This window comes from Cyclopterus lumpus, chromosome 8, assembly GCF_009769545.1.
Source record: "Cyclopterus lumpus isolate fCycLum1 chromosome 8, fCycLum1.pri, whole genome shotgun sequence".
In the NCBI taxonomy this organism is placed as follows: Eukaryota; Metazoa; Chordata; class Actinopteri; order Perciformes; family Cyclopteridae; genus Cyclopterus; species Cyclopterus lumpus.
In genome coordinates, this window is record NC_046973.1 from 510,497 (window position 1) to 536,042 (window position 25,546).

General features: G+C 48.6%; 1 protein-coding gene across 2 annotated transcripts; it reads left to right on the forward strand.

The window, feature by feature from the left end:
* Positions 1 to 211: 211 nt before the first annotated feature.
* LOC117734652 (properdin-like) lies at positions 212 to 24,738 on the forward strand. 2 transcript variants are annotated; one of them, XM_034538881.1, is made up of 11 exons: positions 212 to 386; positions 1,863 to 2,001; positions 7,080 to 7,243; positions 7,329 to 7,496; positions 8,920 to 9,117; positions 9,197 to 9,364; positions 13,698 to 13,889; positions 16,287 to 16,460; positions 20,170 to 20,367; positions 24,121 to 24,232; positions 24,444 to 24,738. In XM_034538881.1, the coding sequence occupies exons 1-11, from the start codon at positions 311 to 313 to the stop codon at positions 24,589 to 24,591; spliced, it is 1,737 nt and encodes a 578-aa protein (XP_034394772.1). In that variant the 5' UTR covers positions 212 to 310; the 3' UTR covers positions 24,592 to 24,738. The 2 variants fall into 2 exon arrangements, with proteins under 2 accessions (XP_034394772.1, XP_034394773.1); XM_034538882.1 differs by lacking the exon at positions 13,698 to 13,889 and having other exon boundaries at positions 213 to 386.
* The last annotated feature ends 808 nt before the right edge of the window (positions 24,739 to 25,546 follow it).

A 25,546-nucleotide genomic window follows, 5' to 3' on the forward strand; every position in this document is an offset into this window, starting at 1 on the left:
ACTGTTGTTTCCATAATAAATAAAACATAAATAAAACATAAATAGTTTTCATCAACAGTTAAAAATTGTTTCAGAAGTTTTTAGGTGATTTTACTCAAATATCTTTATTCAACAAATGATTCGCTGAAACTATTAATTATTAATTAATTAACGGGTCGATCCTGGTCATTATTACACAACAGTTCACTGCACTGGTTGCCTTATATGGACTTCCTGTTTGTCCACACACACACACACACACACCAGGGGGAGGAGCTCTGCTGAAACACACAGACAACTGAACTCATGCCTCTTCAATTCTGATGGAAGAATGGAGCGTCTCAGGGTTCTGATGGTTCTCAGGGTCCTGGTCCTGTTCCTGGTCCTGGGGTCTGTGCAGCGTTCAGGTCAGTTTGGTTTGTTTGTATCGTATTTGTATCGTATTTACATGGATAATATATATGTGTATATATATATTTTGGGTGTATATATATATATATATAAACCTATATATATATACACCTTATTTATATATATATATATATATATGTATATAGAGAGAGAGAGACTTCTCACTCCGTCTTTAGAAAGGTGTCTCACTCTGTCTTTAGAAAGGTGTTCTCACTCTGTTTATAGAAAGGTATCTCACTCCGTCTTTAGAAAGGTGTCTCACTCCGTCTTTAGAAAGGTGTCTCACTACGTCTATAGAAAGGTGTCTCACTCCATCTTTAGAAAGGTGTCTCACTCCGTCTATAGAAAGGTGTCTCACTCCTTCTTTAAAAAGGTCTTTCACTCTGTCTATAGAAAAGTGTCTAACTCCGTCTTTAGAAAGGTGTTCTCACTCTGTTTATAGAAAGGTATCTCACTCCGTCTTTAGAAAAGTGTCTAACTCCGTCTTTAGAAAGGTGTTCTCACTAAGTCTATAGAAAGGTGTCTCACTACGTCTTTAGAAAGGTGTCTCACTCCGTCTTAAGAAAGTTGTCTCACTAAGTATAGAAAGGTGTCTCACTCCGTCTTTAGAAAGGTGTCTCACTCCGTCTTAAGAAAGTTGTCTCACTAAGTCTATAGAAAGTTGTCTCACTAAGTCTATAGAAAGGTGTTTCACTACGTCTTTAGAAAGGTGTCTCACTCCATCTTTAGAAAATGTCTCACTCCGTCTTTAGAAAGTTGTCTCTCTCCGTCTTTAGAAAGGTGTCTCACTAAGTCTATAGAAAGTCGTCTCACTAAGTCTATAGAAAGGTGTCTCACTCCGTCTATAGAAAGATGTCTCACTCCGTCTTTAGAAAGTTGTCTCTCTCCGTCTTTAGAAAGTTGTCTCACTAAGTCTATAGAAAGTCGTCTCACTCGTCTATAGAAAGATGTCTCACTCCGTCTTTAGAAAGTTGTCTCTCTCCGTCTTTAGAAAGTTGTCTCACTAAGTCTATAGAAAGTCGTCTCACTAAGTCTATAGAAAGGTGTCTCACTCCATCTATAGAAAGATGTCTCACTCTGTCTTTAGAAAGGTGTCTCACTAAGTCTATAGAAAGGTGTCTCACTCCGTCTTTAGAAAGATGTCTCACTCCGTCTATAGAAAGGTGTCTCACTCCGTCTCTCTCTGTCCTTGGAGTCCTTGTTCTGTTTTTAGTCCGAAAAAAATAACTGATTAAAAGAAGTTTGCCTCATAATTGTGCAACCTTTGGAAACTTTCCCCTGTGTCGAAATTCTGGACATTCTCCTAGTACCTGTACACACATACACACACTAACACACACACACACACACAGTGGAAGTTGAACTACATTAATCATCATTATATTGTGCTTATGTTTCCTTTTATTATTCTGCTTTTATGTCTGTGTATGTGTGTGCGTGTCTCTCTCTGTGTATGTCCGGTATGTGTGCAGAGTGTGTGCAGTGTTTTGCACGTCTAGACCTGGTCCTGGGTCAGTGTGATGAAGAGCTCGGTGAGGTGGAGGAAGAGGACTGCTGTCAGAATTCTCAGTACAGTTACCAGGCAACAGACGGAGTGTGTCGTTCCTGTGGGTCAGTGTACACACACACAAAATCCCTTTTTTCAACGCAAACAAATATAACTAGATGATAATTAATAATAATAACGACTAGAATCCTCCTATGAATCGCCACCTTAACGTGGTGGAGGAGTTTGAGTGGCTCAGTGATCCTGGGAGCTATGTTGTCCGGGGCATCAGCCCCTGGTAGGGTCTCCCAAGGCAAACAGGTCTCGGGGGAGAGCCCAGACTAAGAGCGGTTCAAAAAACCCTGATGAATAGCAGCCCACGGTCTGAAGCTACCTTGCCCGGACAAAGGAAACCGGGGCACCCTCCCGGAGCCAGACCCAGGAGGGGAGCTCGTCGGCGAGCGTCTGGTGGCCGGGCTTTCGCCCATGGGGCCCGGTCGGGCTCAGCCCGAAAAAACATCATGGAGCAGCAGTCACCCTGTGGACCCACCACCCACAGGGAGAATTATCGGGGTCGGGTGCTATGTAGACCCCGCGGCGGGCCAGGCGGGAGACCTGGGTGGGCTGATCGCCGGCGGCATAGACTAGCTCTAGGGACGTGGAACGTCACCTCACTAGCGGGGAAAGAGCCGGAGCTGGTGCAGGAGGTGGAGCGGTACCAGCTAGATATAGTTGGGCTCACCTCCACGCACAGCATGGGCTCTGGAACCAAGCTCCTGGAGAAGGGTTGGACTTTGTCCTTTTCTGGAGTTGCCCAGGGTGAGAGGCGCCGGGCGGGAGTGGGGATACTCACGAGCCCCCGGCTGAGCACCGCTGTGTTGGAGTCTTCCCCGGGGACCGAGAGGGTCGCCTCCCTGCGCCTACGGGTTGCGTGGAGTAAGGCTCTGACTGTTGTTTGTGCTTATGCACCGAACAGCATTTCGGAGTATCCGGCCTTCTTGGAGTCGGTGGGAGGGGTCCTGGACTGCCGACTCCATAGTTCTCCTGGGAGACTTCAACGCTCACGTGGGCAATGACAGAGAAACCTGGCGGGGCGTGATTGGGAGGAACGGCTTGCCCGATCTGAACCCGAATGGTGTTTTGTTGTTGGACTTCTGTGCTAGCCACAGTTTGTCCATAACGAACACCATGTTCGAACATAAGGTGGCTCATAAGTGTACCTGGTACCAGAACACCTTAGGCCGGAGATCAATGATTGACTTTTAATCGTATCATCTGATCTGCGGCCGTATGTCTTGGACACTCGGGTGAAGAGAGGAGCAGAGCTGTCAACTGATTACCACCTGGTGGTGAGTTGGATCAGATGGCGGGGGACTCGGCTAGAGAGACCTGGCAAGCCCAAACGTGTAGTGAGGGTGAACTGGGAACGTCTGGCCACCGCGACCCGACCCCGGATATATCATCATCATGGGAAACGTGAGGTCTCTCTCCAACAAGATGGACGAGCTAGCGGCGCTAACTCGCCATCAGAGTGAATACCGGCAGTGTAGCCTCATGGTGTTCACGGAGACTTGGCTAACGGAGCTAATTCCGGACACGCACGCTACGCTGGACGGGTTCCGCATCATACGGGCGGACAGGACAGTGGAGAGCGGTAAGAGGAAGGGAGGAGGACTGGCAGTGTTTGTTAATGATAGATGATATAACTCTGGGCACATCGAGTTAAAGAGCAGACCTGCACAACGGACATTGAGCTGTTAGCTGTTAGCATGAGGCCATACTATCTGCCAAGGGAATTCTTGCATGTTATCATGGTGGCTGCGTACATCCCCCCCTCTGCTGACGCTGAAGCGGCCTGTGACGTCATCCACTCAGCGACGAGCAGGCTGCTGACACAACACCCCAATGCTCTCCTCCTTCTCTCTGGGGACTTTAACCATGCCCCTCCGTCCTCCACTCTGCCCACATTCACCCAGTATGTCACATGCCACACCAGAGACAATAAGACACTGGATCTCCTCTATGCCAACACCAAGGAGGCATACTCATCATCACCTCTCCCTCCCCTGGGCCGATCTGACCACAACCTGGTGCACCTCCTGCCTGTGTACACCACTCTTGCACAGAAGCAGCCAGCTGTGACCCGCACAGTTAGACAATGGACCGATGGAGCCGAGGAGGCTCTGAAGGACTGTTTTGAGACAACTGTGTGGGAGGTATTCAGTGATGCCCATGGGGAAGACATGGACGGTCTCACCGACTGCATCACAGACTACATCAACTTCTGTGTTGAGAACACCGTACCCACCAGGACTGTACGGTGCTTCTCAAATGGCAAACCCTGGATCTCTCCAAAGATAAAGGCCCTCCTCAAGGAGAAGAAGAGGGTCTTTAGATCTGGCAACAAGGAGGCGCTGAGGACTGTGCAGAGGGAGCTGAGGGTGGAGATCAGGGAGGGTAAAGATGTCTACAGGACCAGGATGGAGGACCAGCTGCAGCAGAACAACACCATCGGGGTCTGGAAGGGCAAGGCGATTTCTGGGTTCAAGGGGCTCAACAAACAGCCTGAGGGGGACCATAAGTGGGTGAATGATCTGAACTCATTTTTTAACAGATTTGACCAGCCATCCTCCCCTCCCCCCACCCAGACCTCCCTGCTGCGTCCGCTGCAGCCCCCATCTTTTGCACCCCCTGCGGATTATTGCCCCCCCCTCCCCCTGCACCTCCCCCCTTTCTACAGCACTCGGCCCCCCTTCACACCTCTCATACTCATACTCAGCACTCTACGACCGGCAACCCACCCCCACTCCAACACCTCACAGCACCACACCCCCCAGCGTGTACCGTCACCAGGTGAGGAAGGAACTGAGGAGGATCAAGGTGAGGAAGGCCACGGGTCCAGATGGCATCAGCTCAAGGCTCCTCAAATCCTGCGCAGACCAACTGTGCGGGATAGCGGAGCACATCTTCAACTTGAGCTTGAGGCTGGGGAAAGTACCACAGCTATGGAAGACATCCTGCGTGGTACCGGTACCAAAGACCCCGCGGCCCAAGGACCTCAACAGCTATAGGCCGGTGGCGTTGACATCCCACCTGATGAAGACCCTGGAGAGGCTGGTCCTTGTCCATCTCCGCCCCCTGGTGAGCTCATCCCTGGACCCACTTCAGTTCGCCTACCAATCTGGCATTGGGGTGGATGACGCCGTCATCTTCCTGCTGCAGAGATGCCTCTCTCACCTGGAAAAGGCTGGAAGCACTGTGAGAGTCATGTTCTACGACTTCTCCAGTGCCTTCAACACCATTCAGCCTTTGCTCCTGAGGGACAAGCTGAAGCAGACCGGGGTGGAACACCACCTCACTGCATGGATCCTGGACTACCTCACCAACCGTCCACAGTATGTGCGGATACGGGAGTGTGAGTCAGATCGGGTGTACTGCAGCACAGGGGCTCCACAGGGAACCGTTCTGGCTCCATTCCTCTTCTCCATCTACACATCGGACTTCAAACACAACTCTGCCAACTGCCACCTGCAAAAGTTCTCTGACGACTCTGCGATCGTCGGCCTCATTTCGGCCGATGATGACAGGGAGTACAGGGAACTGAACCAGGACTTCTTAGGATGGTGCCAGCGGAACCGCCTCCAGATCAACTCCAGCAAGACCAAGGAGCTGGTGGTGGACTTCCGCCGGGGTAAACGCTCTCCTCCAACACCAGTGAGCATCCAGGGACTGGACATTGAGATTGTGAAGTCTTATAAGTACCTGGGTGTTCACTTGAACAATAAACTGGACTGGTCTGACCACGCTCATGCACTCTACAAGAAGGGACAGAGCAGACTCTTTCTGCTGAGGAGACTGTGGTCCTTTGGGGTGCAGGGAGCACTCCTGAAGACCTTCTTCGACTCGGTGGTGGCATCAGCCATCTTTTATGGAGTGGTCTTCTGGTGCAGCGGCATCACAGCAGCTGACAGGAGGAGACTGGACAAACTGGTGGGGAAGGCCAGCAGCGTGCTGGGGTGTCCTCTGGATACTGTGGAGGTGGTGGGGGACAGGAGGATGATGGCCAAGCTATCGTCCCTGATGGACAACACCTCCCACCCCATGCAGGGTACTCTGGCAGCGCTGCACAGCTCCTTCAGCCACCGGCTGATTCATCCCCGGTGTCTGGGGGAGAGGTACCACAGGTCCTTTCTCCTTCAGCCACCGGCTGATTCATCCCCGGTGTCTGGGGGAGAGGTACCACAGGTCCTTTCTCCTTCAGCCACCGGCTGATTCATCCCCGGTGTCTGGGGGAGAGGTACCGCAGGTCCTTTCTCCTTCAGCCACCGGCTGATTCATCCCCGGTGTCTGGGGGAGAGGTACCGCAGGTCCTTTCTCCTTCAGCCACCGGCTGATTCATCCCCGGTGTCTGGGGGAGAGGTACCGCAGGTCCTTTCTCCTTCAGCCACCGGCTGATTCATCCCCGGTGTCTGGGGGAGAGGTACCGCAGGTCCTTTCTCCTTCAGCCACCGGCTGATTCATCCCCGGTGTCTGAGGGAGAGGTACCACAGGTCCTTTCTCCTTCAGCCACCGGCTGATTCACCCCCGGTGTCTGGGGGAGTGGTACCACAGGTCCTTTCTCCCCCAGACACCGGCTGATTCATCCCCGGTGTCTGGGGGAGAGGTACCGCAGGTCCTTTCTCCTTCAGCCACCGGCTGATTCATCCCCGGTGTCTGGGAGAGAGGTACCACAGGTCCTTTCTCCCCGCTGCTGTCAGGCTGCACAACAAGCTGAGCTCCCAGTAGGCCACAAACACTTGAACACTTTGGACTTCGCACTGAACAGCACTTTAGCCCAGTTGTGCAATACTAATACGTTTAAGTACTTTTTAATTTTGTTAAATTTATTTTATACACTTTATCCACTTTATTCTATTTCTACTCCGTCTGTATATATAATATTCTTCTTGTTTTTTACTCTTTTATCTTAATTCTGTTATTATACTACTTGTTTTACTTATTACTGTGAGCAATGCTGCTGTAATCCTGTAATTTCCCCACTGAGGGACTAATAAAGGATTATCTTATCTTATCTTATCTTATTTTATAAGCGGCTGATAATGGATGGATGGACTAGACAATGAGGACTCACAGGTGTCCCTGTAGACGATGAGGATTCACAGGTGTCCTCCTTGTCAAACCAGTAATACCAGTATGTTCCCAGTCCTCCAGTGTGGTCTCCCTGGTCGCCATGGTCACATTGTAACGTTCTGTGTGGAGCCGGAGTGACGCAGAGAAACAGGAAGTGTTTCGGTATCGGAGTCTCAGAATGTGAGAATCCTAAAGTCACACTGCAGACTAAACCCTGTAACGGCACCTGCTGTGAAGGTACACACACACACACACACACACACACACACACACACACACACACACAGACACGTACGTCATAAATGTATGTGTGTGCGTGCAGATAAGGGGTGGGGCTTGTGGCTCATCTGGTCTCCATGCTCGGTGACCTGTGGAGGAGGCGGAGTCAGGAGGAGAGAGAGAGTCTGTTCCAGTCCTCCTGAGTGTCGCTCGGCCTGCACAGGTCCTTCAGAGGAGAGAGACGCGTGTGCAACACACACCACCTGTCCAGGTAACTCTCTTCCCCTGTCTGACTGTCTCTCTCTCTCCACTTGTCTGACTGTCTCTCTCTCTCCACCTGTCTGACTGTCTCTCTCTCTCCACCTGTCTGACTGTCTCTCTCTTGTCCTGTCTGACTGTCTCTCTCTTCCCCTGTCTGACTGTCTCTGTCTGACTGTCTCTCTCTCTCCACCTGTCTGACTGTCTCTCTCTCTCCACCTGTCTGACTGTCACTCTCTTGTCCTGTCTGACTGTCTCTCTCTTGTCCTGTCTGACTGTCTCTGTCTGACTGTCTCGCTCTCTCCAACTGTCTGACTGTCTCTCTCTTCCCCTGTCTGACTGTCTCTCTCTCTCCACCTCTCTCTCTCTCCACCTGTCTGACTGTCTCTCTCTCCATCTGTCTGACTGTCTCTCTCTCCACCTGTCTGACTGTCTCTCTCTTCCCCTGTCTGACTGTCTCTCTCTCTCCACCTGTCTGACTGTCTCTCTCTCTCCACCTGTCTCTCTCTCCACCTGTCTGACTGTCTCTCTCTCCATCTGTCTGACTGTCTCTCTCTCTTCCCCTGTCTGACTGTCTCTCTCTCTCCACCTGTCTCTCTCTCCACCTGTCTGACTGTCTCTCTCTCCATCTGTCTGACTGTCTCTCTCTCCACCTGTCTGACTGTCTCTCTCTTCCCCTGTCTGACTGTCTCTCTCTCTCCACCTGTCTGACTGTCTCTCTCTCTCCACCTGTCTCTCTCTCCACCTGTCTGACTGTCTCTCTCTTCCCCTGTCTGACTGTCTCTCTCTCTCTCCACCTGTCTGACTGTCTCTCTCTTCCCCTGTCTGACTGTCTCTCTCTCTCTCCACCTGTCTGACTGTCTCTCTCTTACCCTGTCTGACTGTCTCTCTCTCTCTCCACCTGTCTCTCTCTTCACCTGTCTGACTGTCTCTCTCTCTCCACCTGTCTGACTGTCTGTCTCTCTTCCCCTGTCTGACTGTCTCTCTCTCCACCTGTCTCTCTCTCCATCTGTCTGACTATCTCTCTCTCCATCTGTCTCTCTCTCCACCTGTGTGTCTCTCTCTCTCTCCACCTGTCTGACTGTCTCTCTCTCTCTCCACCTGTCTCTCTCTTCACCTGTCTGACTGTCTCTCTCTCTTCCCCTGTCTGACTGTCTCTCTCTTTTTCCACCTGTCTCTCACTCCACCTGTCTGACTGTCTCACTCTCTCCACCTGTCTGACTGTCTCTCTCTTCCCCTGTCTGACTGTCTCTCTCTCTCCACCTGTCTCTCTCTCCACCCGTCTGACTGTCTCTCTCTCTCCACCTGTCTGACTGTCTCTCTCTCCGCCTGTCTGACTGTTTCTCGCTCTCTTCCCCTGTCTGACTGTCTCTCTCTCCAACTGTCTGACTGTCTCTCTCTCTCTTCCCCTGTCTCTCTCTTGCTCTGTCTCTTAGTTCATGGTAGTTGGTCCAGTTGGTCCGGTTGGTCTCAGTGTTCAGATTCTTGTAACAGTGACGTCATCGTCCCGAATAGAGAGCGAGGTCGTTCTTGCTCTAGCCCCGCCCCTTCCAATGACACAGTGCCACCTGGCAACAGTTGCCCTGGAGACGAGATCCAGGTCCAGAACTGCAGCGAGCTCCCCACCTGTCCAGGTGAGAGAAAGACCCAATGATGAAACAGGTGAAGTCTGAAAATGGAAACCTGACGTGTTCTGATTGGTTGCCTCTGCAGTGGATGGCAGCTGGGGGGCATGGTCTCCACCTGGGCCATGCTCCACCTCCTGTGGGGAGGGGCTCCAGCTGTCAATGAGGGTGTGTGATGGCCCCGCCCCTAAATATGGCGGCCGATTATGTGATGGGCCGAGCACTCGGAGCAGCGTCTGTCAGAGTGCCTGTCTTGGTAATACACACACACACACACAAAAATACAAACATACATACACACACAATTCAATTCAGTTTATTTTGTATAGCCCAATATCACACATTACAAATTATCCTCAGAGGGCTTTACAATCTGTACACATACGACATCCCTGACCTTTGACCTCACATCGGATCAGGAACAACTCCCAAATAATAGCAAAAACCCTTTCAGGATAAAAAAGGTAAGAACCCTTCAGTAGAGCAACAGAGGAGGATCCCTCTCCCCTGATGGACAGAAGCAATAGATGTCATGTGTACAGATGCCACTTGCGTACTGTGCTGCGAACAGATCGGGTCCAGTCTACACCCAGGACATGGTCTAACCTCACACCCAGGACATGGTCTAACCTCACACCCAGGACATGGTCTAACCTCACACCCAGGACATGGTCTAACCTCACACCCAGAACATGGTCTAACCTCACACCCAGGACATGGTCTAACCTCACATCCAGGACATGGTCTAACCTCACACCCAGGACATGGTCTAACCTCACACCCAGGACATGGTCTAACCTCACATCCAGGACATGGTCTAACCTCACATCCAGGACATGGTTTAACCTCACACCCAGGACATGGTCTAACCTCACACCAGGACATGGTCTAACCTCACACCCAGGACATGGTCTAACCTCACACCAGGACATGGTCTAACCTCACACCCAGGACATGGTCTAACCTCACACCCAGGACATGGTCTAACCTCACATCCAGGACATGGTCTAGCCTCACATCCAGGACATGGTCTAACCTCACATCCAGGACATGGTTTAACCTCACACCCAGGACATGGTCTAACCTCACACCCAGGACATGGTCTAACCTCACCCCAGCTCGTTCACTTCTCTCGGCTTCAGCCAATCAGCTTGTAGCTCCGTCACTTCGAGCTAAACACTCAAAGTCACGACTGTTTGCTGTGCTGGCTCCTCATTGGTGGAACGAGCTCCCCATTGATATCAGGACAGGAAGTCTCTACAGACTAAAAACACATCTTAGTGACTACACCTTAAGGTAGAGCCGTAGTAGCACTTTAGTATCACTTAAATGTCCCTTACTGATAGCACTTTGGAGTTTAACACTTTAGTAGCACTTAAATGTCTCTTACTGATAGCACTTTGTAGTTTAACACTTTAGTAGCACTTAAATGTCTCTTACTGATAACACTTTGTAGTTTAACACTTTAGTAGCACTTAAATGTCTCTTACTGATAGCACTTTGGAGTTTAACGTTATTGAAGAAATTGTACTTTCTTGATTCTTGTTGTTCTGAGTTTGGACTCATGGTTTAATGCACTTATTGTAAGTCGCTTTGGATAAAAGTGTCAGCTAAATGACATGTAATGTAATGTAATGAGTTACAGAGTTACATAAACACATTACAAGAATATAACAATGTATGAATGGACCTCCACAATCAATGAAACAGAAGGAGGTAGAGAGGAGGGGGGGCATCAGCAGGGCCAAGGCAGGAGGCATCAGACACCTCCAGGTCCAATGGACCCTATAAGACGTGAAGTCACAACGACTCCGGGGAGGAAGCAGAGTTAATAAGGTGCAATGGAGAGATGTAAATTCAACCATAAGTAGAGAGAGAAGAGGAGATAGGTGCTCAGTGTATCCTAAAACATCCCCCAGCAGCCTATAAGCCTATAGCAGCATATCAAGGGGCTGGACCAGGGCAAACCTGATTCAGCCCTAACTATAAGGGCTATTAAAGAGGAAAGTCTTAAGTCTACTCTTAAATGAGGTGACTGTGTCATTTAGTGAGCAGCTCCCTAGTGGGGCAATATGGTACTACAAGCTCCTTAAGATATGATGGTGCATCACCAATCAAGGCTTTGTAGGTGAGGAGAAGAATTTTAAATGTGATTCTTGATTTTACAGGGAGCCAGTGCAGAGCAGCTAATACAGGAGTCATGTGATCTCTTTTCTTAGTTTTTGTGAGTACACGAGCTGCAGCATTCTGGATCAACTGGAGGGACTTAAGAGACTTATTAGAGCAGCCTGATAATAAGGAGTTGCAGTAATCTAGTCTGGAAGTAACAAACGCGTGAACCAGCTTTTCTGCATCTTTTTGAGACAAGATGTGTCTGATTTTTTAAATGTTACGTAGATGAAAAAATGCAATCCTTGAGATTTGCTTAACGTGGGAGTTAAAGGACAAGTCTCGGTCAAAGATAACTAGAGATTCTTTACAGTGGTGTTGGATGCCAGGGCAATGCCATCTACAGAAACCACATCACCAGATAATTGATCTCTGAGGTGTTCAGGGCCAGTAAAATAACTTCAGTTTTGTCTGAGTTTAACATCAGGAAGTTGCAGGTCATCCATGTTTTTATGTCTTTAAGACATTCTTGAATTTTAGCGAGCTGGTTGGTCTCCTCTGGTTTGATCGATAGATATAATTGAGTATCGTCTGCATAGCAATGAAAGTTTATGCAGTGTTTCCTGATAATATTGCCCAAAGGAAGCATATATAAGGTAAATAAAATTGGTCCAAGCACAGAACCTTGTGGAACTCCGTGATTAACGTTGGTGGTCATTGAGGCTTCATCGTTTACAAATACAAATTGAGATCGATCTGATAAATAGGATTTAAACCAACTTAGTGCGGTACCTGAAATGCCAATCGACTGATCCAGTCTCTGTAATAGGATGTCATGATCAATGGTGTCGAACGCAGCACTAAGGTCTAATAACACCAGTACGGAGATGAGTCCTTTATCAGCACTAAGGTCTAACAAGACCAGTACAGAGATGAGTCCTTTATCAGCACTAAGGTCTAATAATACCAGTACGGAGATGAGTCCTTTATCAGCACTAAGATCTAACAAGACCAGTACAGAGATGAGTCCTTTATCAGCACTAAGGTCTAATAATACCAGTACGGAGATGAGTCCTTTATCAGCACTAAGATCTAACAAGACCAGTACAGAGATGAGTCCTTTATCAGCACTAAGGTCTAACAATACCAGTACGGAGATGAGTCCTTTATCAGCACTAAGGTCTAACAAGACCAGTACAGAGATGAGTCCTTTATCAGCACTAAGGTCTAACAAGACCAGTACAGAGATGAGTCCTTTATCAGCACTAAGGTCTAACAAGACCAGTACAGAGATGAGTCCTTTATCAGCACTAAGGTCTAACAAGACCAGTACGGAGATGAGTCCTTCATCTGATGCAATTAGGAGGTTATTTGTAATTTTCACCAGTGCTGTCTCTGTGCTGTGGTGTTTTCTAAATCCTGACTGAAACTCCTCAAATAAACTATTCTGATGTAGGAAGTCGCACAACTGATTTGCTTAATTAATTGAAGTGGCCGTGGGACAGACACAGTCTCTACAGAGTTAAGGTTAAGGGTGGGTAACTGCTCCAATGGAAGTGCAGAGAAGGGTGGAAGACTACAACTCTGCTTCTGCTTCCTGATCTGAACTCTGGGTCATGGATTAAGTCCGTTAATCAACTTGGCCATGTTCGCAGAAATGAGACGCGCTCCATCCCAAGTGGGATGAATGCCGTCTGGACTCATCAGATCAGGCTTTCCCCAGAAAGTCCTCTAGTTATCTATGTAGCCCACATTGTTTGCTGGGCACCACCTGGACAACCAGCAGTTGAATGACGACATGCGGCTATACATGTCATCATTGATCAGATTGGGGAGAGGGCCAGAGAAAACTACGGTGTCCGACATTGTCTTGGCATAAGTACACACCGATTCCACATTAATTTTAGTGACCTCCGACCGCCGCAGTCGGGAGTCATTACCGCCGGCGTGTATTATAATCTTACTGTAACTACGCTCATCTTTAGCCAGCAGTTTTAAACAAGATTCAATGTCGCCCGCTCTGGCCCCCGGGATGCATATGACTTTGGTCCCTGGCTTCCCTATCTTCACGTTTCTGACTATGGAGCTACCTATAACCAGAGTGGGTTTCTCAGCGGGTGCGTCGCTGAGTGAGGAAAACTGGTTTGAAACGTGAAGAGGTTGGTGGTGCTCAGTGGGCTTCTGTTTAGACTTAAAACCCCTTCGAACAGTCTGTCAGTCTGGCTGTCTCTCCAAACTAAGAGTGATTCTTCCAGATTGGTGGAACGCTTTTGTGATCTTTGCTTTAGTTTTTGGGTCTGAGGGTTCTACCAGGGAGCAAACCTCCTTTCAACGTCTTTTTCTTCAGTGGGGCTATCGAGTTTAGTGTCATTCTCAGTGAGCCTGTAGCACTATCGACAAGACAAGACACACACACAGAGACACACACACACACAATCACACAGACACACACACCAATACCCAGCATGTCTCTGTCTCAGTGGACGGGGTATGGTCCGGATGGTCCAGTTGGGGTGAGTGTTCCAGTTCCTGTATCCCAGAAGGCCGAGATTCTATCAGGTACCGCTGGCGCTCCTGTTCTAGCCCTCTTCCTTCAATGGACCCGCCCGGCTCAGATTGCCATGGTGACGACGTCGAGACAGAAAGCTGCAAAAACCTGCCTCACTGTCCAGGTTTACCTGTTTGTCTGTCTAACTCTACTCCAATGTGTCCTTTTAGAGAGAATAACAAGACTCATGTGTCCTTTTAGAGACGTTAATGACTCCCATGTGTCCTTTTAGAGACAATAACAACTCCCATGTGTCCTTTCCTTTTAGAGACGATAACAACTCCCATGTGTCCTTTTAAAGACAATAACAACTCCCATGTGTCCTTTCCTTTTAGAGACGATAACAACTCCCATGTGTCCTTTTAAAGACAATAACAACTCCCATGTGTCCTTTCCTTTTAGAGACGATAACAACTCCCATGTGTCCTTTTAAAGACAATAACAACTCCCATGTGTCCTTTTAAAGACAATAACAAGACTCATGTGTCCTTTTAGAGACGTTAATGACTCCCATGTGTCCTTTTAGAGACAATAACAAGTCCCATGTGTCCTTTCCTTTTAGAGACGATAACAACTCCCATGTGTCCTTTTAAAGACAATAACAACTCCCATGTGTCCTTTTAAAGACAATAACAACTCCCATGTGTCGTTTTAGAAACAATACCATGACCCATGTGTCCTTTTAGAGATGTTAACAACCCCCATGTGTCCTTTTAGAGACAATACCATGACCCATGTGTCCTTTTAGAGATGTTAACAACCCCCATGTGTCCTTTTAGATGTTAACAACTCCCATGTGTCCTTTTAGAGACAATACCATGACCCATGTGTCCTTTTAGAGACAATAACATGACCCATGAGTCCTTTTAGAGACGTTAACAACTCCCATGTGTCCTTTTAGAGACAATAACATGACCCATGTGTCCTTTTAGAGACAATACCATGACCCATGTGTCCTTTTAGAGACAATAACATGACCCATGAGTCCTTTTAGAGACGTTAACAACTCCCATGTGTCCTTTTAGAGACAATAACATGACCCATGAGTCCTTTTAGAGACGTTAATTACTCCCATGTGTCATTTTAGAGACAATAACAAGACCCATCTGTCCTTTTCGAGACGATAACAAGACCCATCTGTCCTTTTAGAGACAATTACAACTCTCATGTGTCCTTTTAGAGACAATAACAAGACCCATCTGTCCTTTTAGAGACAATAACAACTCTCATGTGTCCTTTTAGAGACAATAACAAGACCCATCTGTCCTTTTAGAGACAATAACATGACCCATGTGTCCTTTTAGAGACGATAACATGACCCATGTGTCCTTTTAGAGACGATAACATGACCCATCTGTCCTTTTCGAGACAATAACAAGACCCATGTGTCCTTTTAGAGACAATAACAACTCTCATGTGTCCTTTTAGAGACAATAACATGACCCATGTGTCCTTTTAGAGACGATAACATGACCCATGTGTCCTTTTAGAGACAATAACATCTCTCATGTGTCCTTTTAGAGACGTTAATTACTCCCATGTGTCCTTTTAGAGACGTTAATTACTCTCATGTGTCCTTTTAGAGACGTTAATTACTCCCATGTGTCCTTTTAGAGACAATAACATCTCCCTTGTGTACTTTTAGAGACGTTAACGACTCCCATATGTCCTTTTAGAGACAATAAAATCTCCCATGTGTCCTTTTAGAGACAATAACAAGACCCATGTGTCCTTTTAGAGACGTTAACGACTCCCATGTGTCCTTTTAGAGACAATAAAATCTCCCATGTGTCCTTTTAGAGACAATAACAAGACCCATGTGTCCTTTTAGAGACGATAATGACTCCCATGTGTTCTTTTAGAGACAATAACAAGACCCATGTGTCCTTTTAGAGACAATAACAAGACCCATGTGTCCTTTTAGAGACGATAATGACTCCCATTTGTCCTTTTAGAGACGTTAATGACTCCCATGTGTCCTTTTAGAGACGATAACAAGACCCATGTGTCCTTTTAGAGACGATAATGACTCCCATTTGTCCTTTTAGAGACGTTAATGACTCCCATGTGTCCTTTTAGAGATGATAATGACTCCCATTTGTCCTTTTAGAGACGATAATGACTCCCATGTGTCCTTTTAGAGACAATAACAAGACCCATGTGTCCTTTTAGAGACGATAATGACTCCCATGTGTCCTTTTAGAGACGATAATGACTTCCATGTGTTCTTTAAGAGACGTTAACAACTCCCATGTGTCCTTTTAGAGACAATAACAAGACCCATGTGACCTTTTAGAGACGTTAACAACTCCCATGTGTCCTTTTAGAGACAATAACAAGACCCATGTGACCTTTTAGAGACGTTAACAACTCCCATGTGTCCTTTTAGAGACTTTAACAACTCCCATGTGTCCTTTTAGAGACGTTAACAGACTCTCTGGTTATCCAGTAGAGACCATGAAATGTCCCAGGTGTCCTCGTAGAGACGATAACTCTGTGTTTCTTTCTGTCTCTGGACCAGTGGACGGAGGTTGGGGGTCTTGGTCCCCCTTCTCTTCCTGTCCTGTTACCTGTGGGGTGGGGCTTCAGGAGTCACTCAGGGGATGTGATAATCCCGCCCCCAAATCTGGCGGCCGGCCATGTCCTGGAGAGGGACGTAGAACCAGCATCTGTCAGATCAAGTCCCATTGTCCAGGTACACACCAGGTCTTTGTCTTTTACTTCATGAAAAGTCTTTGATTTCGGCAGCCGTCTCTCTGGTCTCGCTCTAGTCTCTCTCTCTCTCTCTGGTCTCTCTCGTCTCTGGTCTCTCTCTCTTGTCTCTCTCTCATCTCTCTCTAATAATAATAATAATAAAAATAATAATATGACAGAAATAATTACATTGAAAGAAAGTACAGTTGTGTTTCTTGGGACACAATAAAAGGTGTGTGTGAGTATGTGTGTATGTGTGTGTATGTGTGTGTGTGTGTCTCACTGTCCCTCAGGTTGTATCATGACAGGACTTGAGGTGGGCTGTGTTTCCTTCTCCTGGGAGGATTCTTAGTTGGGAAGATTCTCCCAGTTCTCTGAAACCAGAGACCTGTAACCAGAGACCTAAAGTCCATCTTTTTTCTGTATATTTATCACACTTGAGGAGGAAGTGCATCTCTGTCTCAAACTCACCTGGAGAACAGTGACCACATATTCCTTTTGGTTGTTGGTTCTTTTGGTCGGCCTTTTTCGATTGCCAATTGGTGGTCCCTGATCCTGTACCTGGTCTGGATCTGTCTGTCTGTCCTATAGCCAGGTGGTCCCTGATCTCTGCTTCTTACCCCTGACAGAAAAGAGATATTCTATATTATTTTAATTATTTCGCTTTTTATTTTAGATCATTGGGCGTATATTGGGGGTACTTAACAACCTGGAAAAGTGACCTTAATTTTTGAGGTCCGCCTACTAAGATTTTCTGCCATTTTTAATTTTGTGAAAAACACATAATTGACTGCCTTTACTACATATATCATTCAGAGCCAGCTCAACCGTTTTTTGATATCTCATTGTCGTAAAGATATATGGCCCAATGAACCTCTTAGGGGCGTGTCTTGTTTTTCAATGCTCATAGCTTACTGTTGGGACTAATCACTCGAAATTTGCAGCATATGTGCACATTGCATCCCTTAACATGCAAAAACAATCTGGTGCGATTTGAACACTAGGAGGCGCTACAATAATTGGCCGAATCTGGCCATTTTTCGCTTGTTTTTGTCACTTTTCGCCGTTATACATTTAACGTTATCTCCCACAAAAAAGATCCGATCGACTTCAATCTTCTTTCCAGGATGATCTGAAGGCCTTGAAGATGATTATTCAGAAAAACTGACTGTTCACGGCTTCTCACTTGACTCCAATAAAATCCCACTTCCTGTGTTTTGTTATGAGACTGTTGCTATAACTAAACCGATCTGTCCAAAGATAATCATGCATGATGCCAGTCATATATATATATATGCCCTCTATATATAATATATATATATATATATATATATATATATATATATTATATATAGAGGGCATATAGATGGACTGGCGGCCTGTCCAGGGTGTCCCCTGCCTTCGCCCTATGTCAGCTGGGATAGGCTCCAGCGCCCCCGCGACCCTAATGAGGATAAGCGGTATTGAAAATGGATGGATGGATGGATATATATATATATTTTAAATACATATTTGTTCTAAATATGAACTATATATTTATAGACACAATATATATAATTATAGCTGTATCTATATACACACGGCTCAAGATGTTTCAGTAGTGGTCTAGACTTCACGTAGAGACACATGGTGCATGTATCTGTTCACATTCTCAAAGCGCCCCCTACTGGTTCAACTGAACTTGCTTGAATCTGCCCCAAACTTGTCATGCTTGTTACATGTCACGTCCTGAGGATATCGACAAGCCTAATTTCACTCATAGTTGAAACGCCACCTACTGGCGTAAGAAAATCAGCGTTAACGTCCGACCGGCGGCCCTTCGTTCTCGGCCGAGCGGGCCGGTGCCCCGACTGGCGCAGATGAGCGAGGACCCGTTCATCGCTGCTCGCAGCTTTAATTGCGTTTACTGGTATTTGTAAAGCAGTGTTGGTGTGAGACTGGTCCTGGTTCTGGTCCTGGTCCTGGTCCTGGTTCTGTTAGTCTCAGCACCAACTGACTCAGGAGACTCTTTTCTGGGTTCAGCTCTTGGCTCTGGAGGGCTTTAAAATGGAGGGTGTCTTGAGAACTTGTTTGAAGGGGAGTCCAACAATGTAGTGCTCTTTGTTAATGTTTATTATAATGTTTATTATAATGTTTATTATAAGGGGATATCTGCCTAATTCTGCCCTACATGCATTTGTTGGTGTTTTTCTTTGAACGTTGAGGATCATTCTGCAGAATTCTGCCTGTAGGGCTTCTGTGGGGTGTTTGTCCATCTACTGTTGCTATGGTGACGGAGTGGACCCCAAACTTCACTACCATACAGCGCAATGGGCTAGATCACATTATCAAAAATCTTACACCACATTTTCATTGGAATAATTGCATAGAGGGCTCTTCTGCCATTCACTGGCAGGCTGAAACTCCCTGAGGCTGTAATAGTCAGACCCAGATAGGTGTAACTCATGGTGTGTTCTATGTGGTACTTCCTGTAGTCAGACCCAGATAGGTGTAACTCATGGTGTGTTCTATGTGGTACTTCCTGTAGTCAGACCCAGATAGGTGTAACTCATGGTGTGTTCTATGGTGGTACTTCCTGTAGTCAGACCCAGATAGGTGTAACTCATGGTGTGTTCTATGAGGTACTTCCTGTAGTCAGACCCAGATAGGTGTAACTCATGGTGTGTTCTATGTGGTACTTCCTGTAGTCAGACCCAGATAGGTGTAACTCGTGGTGTGTTCTATGTGGTACTTCCTGTAGTCAGACCCAGATAGGTGTAACTCGTGGTGTGTTCTATGTGGTACTTCCTGTAGTCAGACCCAGATAGGTGTAACTCGTGGTGTGTTCTATGTGGTACTTCCTGTAGTCAGACCCAGATAGGTGTAACTTGTGGTGTGTTCTATGGTGGTACTTCCTGTAGTCAGACCCAGATAGGTGTAACTCGTGGTGTGTTCTATGTGGTACTTCCTGTAGTCAGACCCAGATAGGTGTAACTCATGGTGTTCTATGAGGTACTTCCTGTAGTCAGACCCAGATAGGTGTAACTCGTGGTGTGTTCTATGTGGTACTTCCTGTAGTCAGACCCAGATAGGTGTAACTCATGGTGTGTTCTATGTGGTACTTCCTGTAGTCAGACCCAGATAGGTGTAACTCGTGGTGTGTTCTATGTGGTACTTCCTGTAGTCAGACCCAGATAGGTGTAACTCATGGTGTGTTCTATGTGGTACTTCCTGTAGTCAGACCCAGATAGGTGTAACTCATGGTGTGTTCTATGGTGGTACTTCCTGTAGTCAGACCCAGATAGGTGTAACTCATGGTGTGTTCTATGTGGTACTTCCTGTAGTCAGACCCAGATAGGTGTAACTCATGGTGTGTTCTATGAGGTACTTCCTGTAGTCAGACCCAGATAGGTGTAACTCATGGTGTGTTCTATGTGGTACTTCCTGTAGTCAGACCCAGATAGGTGTAACTCATGGTGTGGTACTTCCTGTAGTCAGACCCAGATAGGTGTAACTCATGGTGTGTTCTATGGTGGTACTTCCTGTAGTCAGACCCAGATAGGTGTAACTCATGGTGTGTTCTATGAGGTACTTCCTGGAGTAAAATGTTGTCTGTTTTCCTGTGTTGCCCTATCTGGTCTCTCTCTGGTCTCTCTCTGGTCTCGCTCTCTCTCTGGTCTCTCTCTCTCTCTGGTCTCTCTCATGTCACGTGACTCATCTCTATGTTTCAGTGGACGGGCAGTGGTCAGAGTGGTCACAGTGGAAAGAGTGTAAATACCCGTTCGGGGACCGTAACATTCGCTGTAAGATGCTCGGCGGCTCTCAGATTCGAGACCGACACTGTCGCCATCGAGCTCACAACGGATCCATGTGCAGCGGGAACGATCTGATGGAGAGACGGGTCTGCTACGACGTCACCGGGTGTTACCGTGGGTGTAGTATTAGTGATTCTACATTATATAGTGTTGATTATATAGTATACATTACATAGTGTAGATTATAGGTTATATTAGTATAGTTTAGATTATATACATTATATAGTTTAGATTATATAGTGTAGATTATAGATTAAATCGTATAGATTATATAGTTTAGATTATATACATTATATAGTTTAGATTATATAGTATAGAATATATAGATTATAGATTTTAGATGATAGCATTTATAATACATCTATAATACAAATTAAAGCTGCGAGCAGCGATGAATGGGTCCTCGCTCCTTTGCGCCTGTCGTGTGGACTGGAGGGGATTGGAGGGGAGCAGTGGTGGAGGGTAGGAGGGTAGGAGTGGTGGAGTGGTGGAGGGTAGGAGTGGTGGAGGGTAGGAGTGGTGGAGGGTAGGAGTGGTGGAGTGGTGGAGTGGTGGAGGGTAGGAGGGTAGGAGGGGTGGAGGGTAGGAGTGGTGGAGGGTAGGAGTGGTGGAGGGTAGGAGTGGTGGAGTGGTGGAGTGGTGGAGGGTAGGAGGGTAGGAGGGGTGGAGGGTAGGAGTGGTGGAGGGTAGGAGTGGTGGAGGGTAGGAGTGGTGGAGTGGTGGAGTGTAGGAGTGGTGGAGTGGTGGAGGGTAGGAGTGGTGGAGGGTAGGAGGGTAGGAGTGGTGGAGTGGTGGAGTGGTGGAGGGTAGGAGTGGTGGAGGGTAGGAGGGTAGGAGTGGTGGAGGGTAGGAGTGGTGGAGTGGTGGAGGGTAGGAGGGTAGGAGGGGTGGAGGGTAGGAGTGGTGGAGGGTAGGAGTGGTGGAGTGGTGGAGTGGTGGAGGGTAGGAGGGTAGGAGGGGTGGAGGGTAGGAGTGGTGGAGGGTAGGAGTGGTGGAGGGTAGGAGTGGTGGAGTGGTGGAGTGTAGGAGTGGTGGAGTGGTGGAGGGTAGGAGTGGTGGAGGGTAGGAGGGGTGGAGGGTAGGAGTGGTGGAGGGTAGGAGTGGTGGAGTGGTGGAGGGTAGGAGTGGTGGAGGGTAGGAGTGGTGGAGGGTAGGAGTGGTGGAGTGGTGGAGGGTAGGAGTGGTGGAGTGGTGGAGTGGTGGAGGGTAGGAGGGTAGGAGGGGTGGAGGGTAGGAGTGGTGTAGGGTAGGAGTGGTGGAGTGGTGGAGGGTAGGAGTGGTGGAGTGGTGGAGTGGTGGAGGGTAGGAGTGGTGGAGTGGTGGAGTGGTGGAGGGTAGGAGGGTAGGAGGGGTGGAGGGTAGGAGTGGTGGAGGGTAGGAGGGTAGGAGGGGTGGAGGGTAGGAGTGGTGGAGGGTAGGAGTGGTGGAGGGTAGGAGTGGTGGAGTGGTGGAGTGTAGGAGTGGTGGAGTGGTGGAGGGTAGGAGTGGTGGAGGGTAGGAGGGTAGGAGGGGTGGAGGGTAGGAGTGGTGGAGGGTAGGAGTGGTGGAGGGTAGGAGCGGTGGAGTGGTGGAGGGTAGGAGGGGTGGAGGGTAGGAGTGGTGGAGGGTAGGAGTGGTGGAGGGTAGGAGTGGTGGAGTGGTGGAGGGTAGGAGTGGTGGAGGGTAGGAGTGGTGGAGGGTAGGAGTGGTGGAGGGTAGGAGTGGTGGAGTGGTGGAGTGGTGGAGGGTAGGAGTGGTGGAGGGTAGGAGGGTAGGAGGGGTGGAGGGTAGGAGTGGTGGAGGGTAGGAGTGGTGGAGGGTAGGAGCGGTGGAGTGGTGGAGGGTAGGAGGGTAGGAGGAGTGGAGGGTAGGAGTGGTGGAGGGTAGGAGTGGTGGAGTGGTGGAGGGTAGGAGGGTAGGAGTGGTGGAGGGTAGGAGTGGTGGAGTGGTGGAGGGTAGGAGTGGTGGAGTGGTGGAGTGGTGGAGGGTAGGAGGTTAGGAGGGTAGGAGTGGTGGAGGGTAGGAGTGGTGGAGGGTAGGAGTGGTGGAGTGGTGGAGTGGTGGAGGGTAGGAGTGGTGGAGTGGTGGAGGGTAGGAGGGTAGGAGGGGTGGAGGGTAGGAGTGGTGGAGGGTAGGAGTGGTGGAGTGGTGGAGGGTAGGAGTGGTGGAGGGTAGGAGTGGTGGAGTGGTGGAGTGGTGGAGGGTAGGAGTGGTGGAGTGGTGGAGGGTAGGAGGGTAGGAGGGGTGGAGGGTAGGAGTGGTGGAGGGTAGGAGTGGTGGAGTGGTGGAGGGTAGGAGTGGTGGAGGGTAGGAGTGGTGGAGTGGTGGAGTGGTGGAGGGTAGGAGGGTAGGAGGGGTGGAGGGTAGGAGTGGTGGAGGGTAGGAGTGGTGGAGGGTAGGAGTGGTGGAGGGTAGGAGTGGTGGAGTGGTGGAGGGTAGGAGGGTAGGAGGGGTGGAGGGTAGGAGTGGTGGAGGGTAGGAGTGGTGGAGGGTAGGAGCGGTGGAGTGGTGGAGGGTAGGAGTGGTGGAGGGTAGGAGTGGTGGAGGGTAGGAGTGGTGGAGTGGTGGAGGGTAGGAGTGGTGGAGTGGTGGAGGGTAGGAGGGTAGGAGGGGTGGAGGGTAGGAGTGGTGGAGGGTAGGAGTGGTGGAGTGGTGGAGGGTAGGAGTGGTGGAGGGTAGGAGTGGTGGAGTGGTGGAGTGTAGGAGTGGTGGAGTGGTGGAGGGTAGGAGTGGTGGAGGGTAGGAGGGTAGGAGGGGTGGAGGGTAGGAGTGGTGGAGGGTAGGAGCGGTGGAGTGGTGGAGGGTAGGAGGGTAGGAGGGGTGGAGGGTAGGAGTGGTGGAGGGTAGGAGTGGTGGAGTGGTGGAGGGTAGGAGTGGTGGAGGGTAGGAGTGGTGGAGGGTAGGAGTGGTGGAGTGGTGGAGTGGTGGAGGGTAGGAGTGGTGGAGGGTAGGAGTGGTGGAGGGTAGGAGTGGTGGAGTGGTGGAGGGTAGGAGGGTAGGAGGGGTGGAGGGTAGGAGTGGTGGAGGGTAGGAGTGGTGGAGGGTAGGAGTGGTGGAGTGGTGGAGGGTAGGAGTGGTGGAGGGTAGGAGTGGTGGAGGGTAGGAGTGGTGGAGTGGTGGAGTGGTGGAGGGTAGGAGGGTAGGAGTGGTGGAGTGGTGGAGTGGTGGAGGGTAGGAGTGGTGGAGGGTAGGAGTGGTGGAGGGTAGGAGTGGTGGAGTGGTGGAGTGGTGGAGGGGTGGAGGGTAGGAGTGGTGGAGGGTAGGAGTGGTGGAGGGTAGGAGTGGTGGAGTGGTGGAGTGGTGGAGGGTAGGAGTGGTGGAGGGTAGGAGTGGTGGAGGGTAGGAGTGGTGGAGTGGTGGAGTGGTGGAGGGTAGGAGTGGTGGAGGGTAGGAGGGTAGGAGGGTAGGAGGGGTGGAGGGTAGGAGTGGTGGAGTGGTGGAGGGTAGGAGTGGTGGAGGGTAGGAGTGGTGGAGTGGTGGAGTGGTGGAGGGTAGGAGTGGTGGAGGGTAGGAGTGGTGGAGTGGTGGAGTGGTGGAGGGTAGGAGTGGTGGAGGGTAGGAGTGGTGGAGTGGTGGAGTGGTGGAGTGGTGGAGGGTAGGAGGGTAGGAGGGGTGGAGGGTAGGAGGGTAGGAGGGGTGGAGGGTAGGAGTGGTGGAGGGTAGGAGTGGTGGAGGGTAGGAGTGAGGAATGAGGCACATTTTTCACTATTCGCGTCATTACTTTAATATAAAAAGCTCATTGTTTTGCAATAAATACATAAGTCAACTGATGATTTGATTGGAAACAGTTTAAAGAATCATTGAAACTTTGTTTATATATGTGTGTGTGTGTGTGTGTGTGTGTGTGTGTGTGTGTGTGTGTGTGTGTGTGTGTGTGTGAGTGTGTAGTAAAGGGCAGCTGGGACGGCTGGGAGACGTGGAGTTTGTGTTCTTCGTCCTGTGAAGGAGAATCCAAACGCTTCAGGAGTCGACACTGTAAACCTTTTTACAGCAACTACAAGTGAGTTCACTGGAGGACAAGTGGGGGGGGGGGGGCGGCGGGGGGGTCAGGGCAGACAGAAACATATAAAACACTGGAGAGATCAAATGAAGAGCTGACGATGAGGAGACTTTAATCTTCCTCACAAGGATACATACAGCTCAACTGTACTAGCTTAGATTCTAAATACTGTGTGTGTGTGTGTGTGTGTGTGTGTGTGTGTGTGTTACAGTCCTACCATTGGTCGTCAGAAGGAGCAGGCGACGTTCTTTGGGAACCCTCTTTCTGACTGCGGTGTAACGCCCGACGGGAAGTCAAAGATTCAAATGCAGTCCTGCGTCAACGTTCCTCCCTGCACCGAACAACCAACTCACCGATGAGTTTAACAACATGATAACTCGCTCACTGATTTAACAACATCATCCTTTAACTGTATTGGGTTATCCTCGACGTGTACCCATGTCTGATCTGTGATGTATATTTATACATTTTGGGTACGTTAAATAAATAAATCCTATCCATGTTGACCTTGGTGTTTATTTCGACATCAGAGTGATTAAACAAAGGTTGTGAAAGAGGAACCACTGAGAGCAAAGTACCAGATCCAGAGCTAAAGTAAATAAAGGGTTGAACTCAACTTGAAGCCCCCCTGCCCAGCTCTCGGGTTCCCTGAGGGGGAACTGCCTCTCCTCGACTATACGAGGATGGTGCTCAACACGTCAACATGTCGAGGAAGGTCCACGTGCTCATTGTGGTAATGTTAGTAGTAGTAATGTTAGTATTAGTAATGTTAGTAGTAGTAATGTTAGTATTAGTAATGTTAGTAGTAATGTTAGTAATGTTAGTAGTAATGTTAGTAATATTAGTAGTAATGTTAGTATTAGTAATGTTAGTATTAGTAATGTTAGTAATATTAGTAGTAATGTTAGTAGTAGTAATGTTAGTAATGTTAGTTCAATTTTCAATTCAATTCAATTCAGTTTATTTTGTATAGCCCAATATCACAAATCACAAACTCCCCTCAGAGGGCTTTACAATCTGTACACATACGACATCCCTGACCTTTGACCTCACATCGGATCAGGAAAAACTCCCCAAAAATAACCTTTGACAGGGAAAAAAGGGAAGAAACCTTCAGGAGAGAAACAGAGGAGGATCCCTCTCCCCGGATGGACAGATGAATAGATGTCATGTGACCAGATGAACAGAGTTACAGAGTTACATAAACACATTACATGAATATGACAATGTATGAATGGAACTCCAATCCATGAAACAGAAGGAGGTAGAGAGGAGGGGGGGCGGGGCATCAGCAGGGCCAATGGGAGGCCGGCT

What these genes read in the sequence shown, in the direction of transcription:
- LOC117734652 (XM_034538881.1), top strand. Translation starts at nt 311, where the DNA reads ATGGAGCGTCTCAGGGTTCTGATGGTTCTCAGGGTCCTGGTCCTGTTC. An exon ending in GGAGTGTGTCGTTCCTGTGG is followed by an intron (nt 2,002 to 7,079) that starts GTCAGTGTACAC and finishes GTATGTTCCCAG; the next exon opens with TCCTCCAGTGTGGTCTCCCT. An exon ending in CTGTCAGAGTGCCTGTCTTG is followed by an intron (nt 9,365 to 13,697) that starts GTAATACACACA and finishes TCTCTGTCTCAG; the next exon opens with TGGACGGGGTATGGTCCGGA.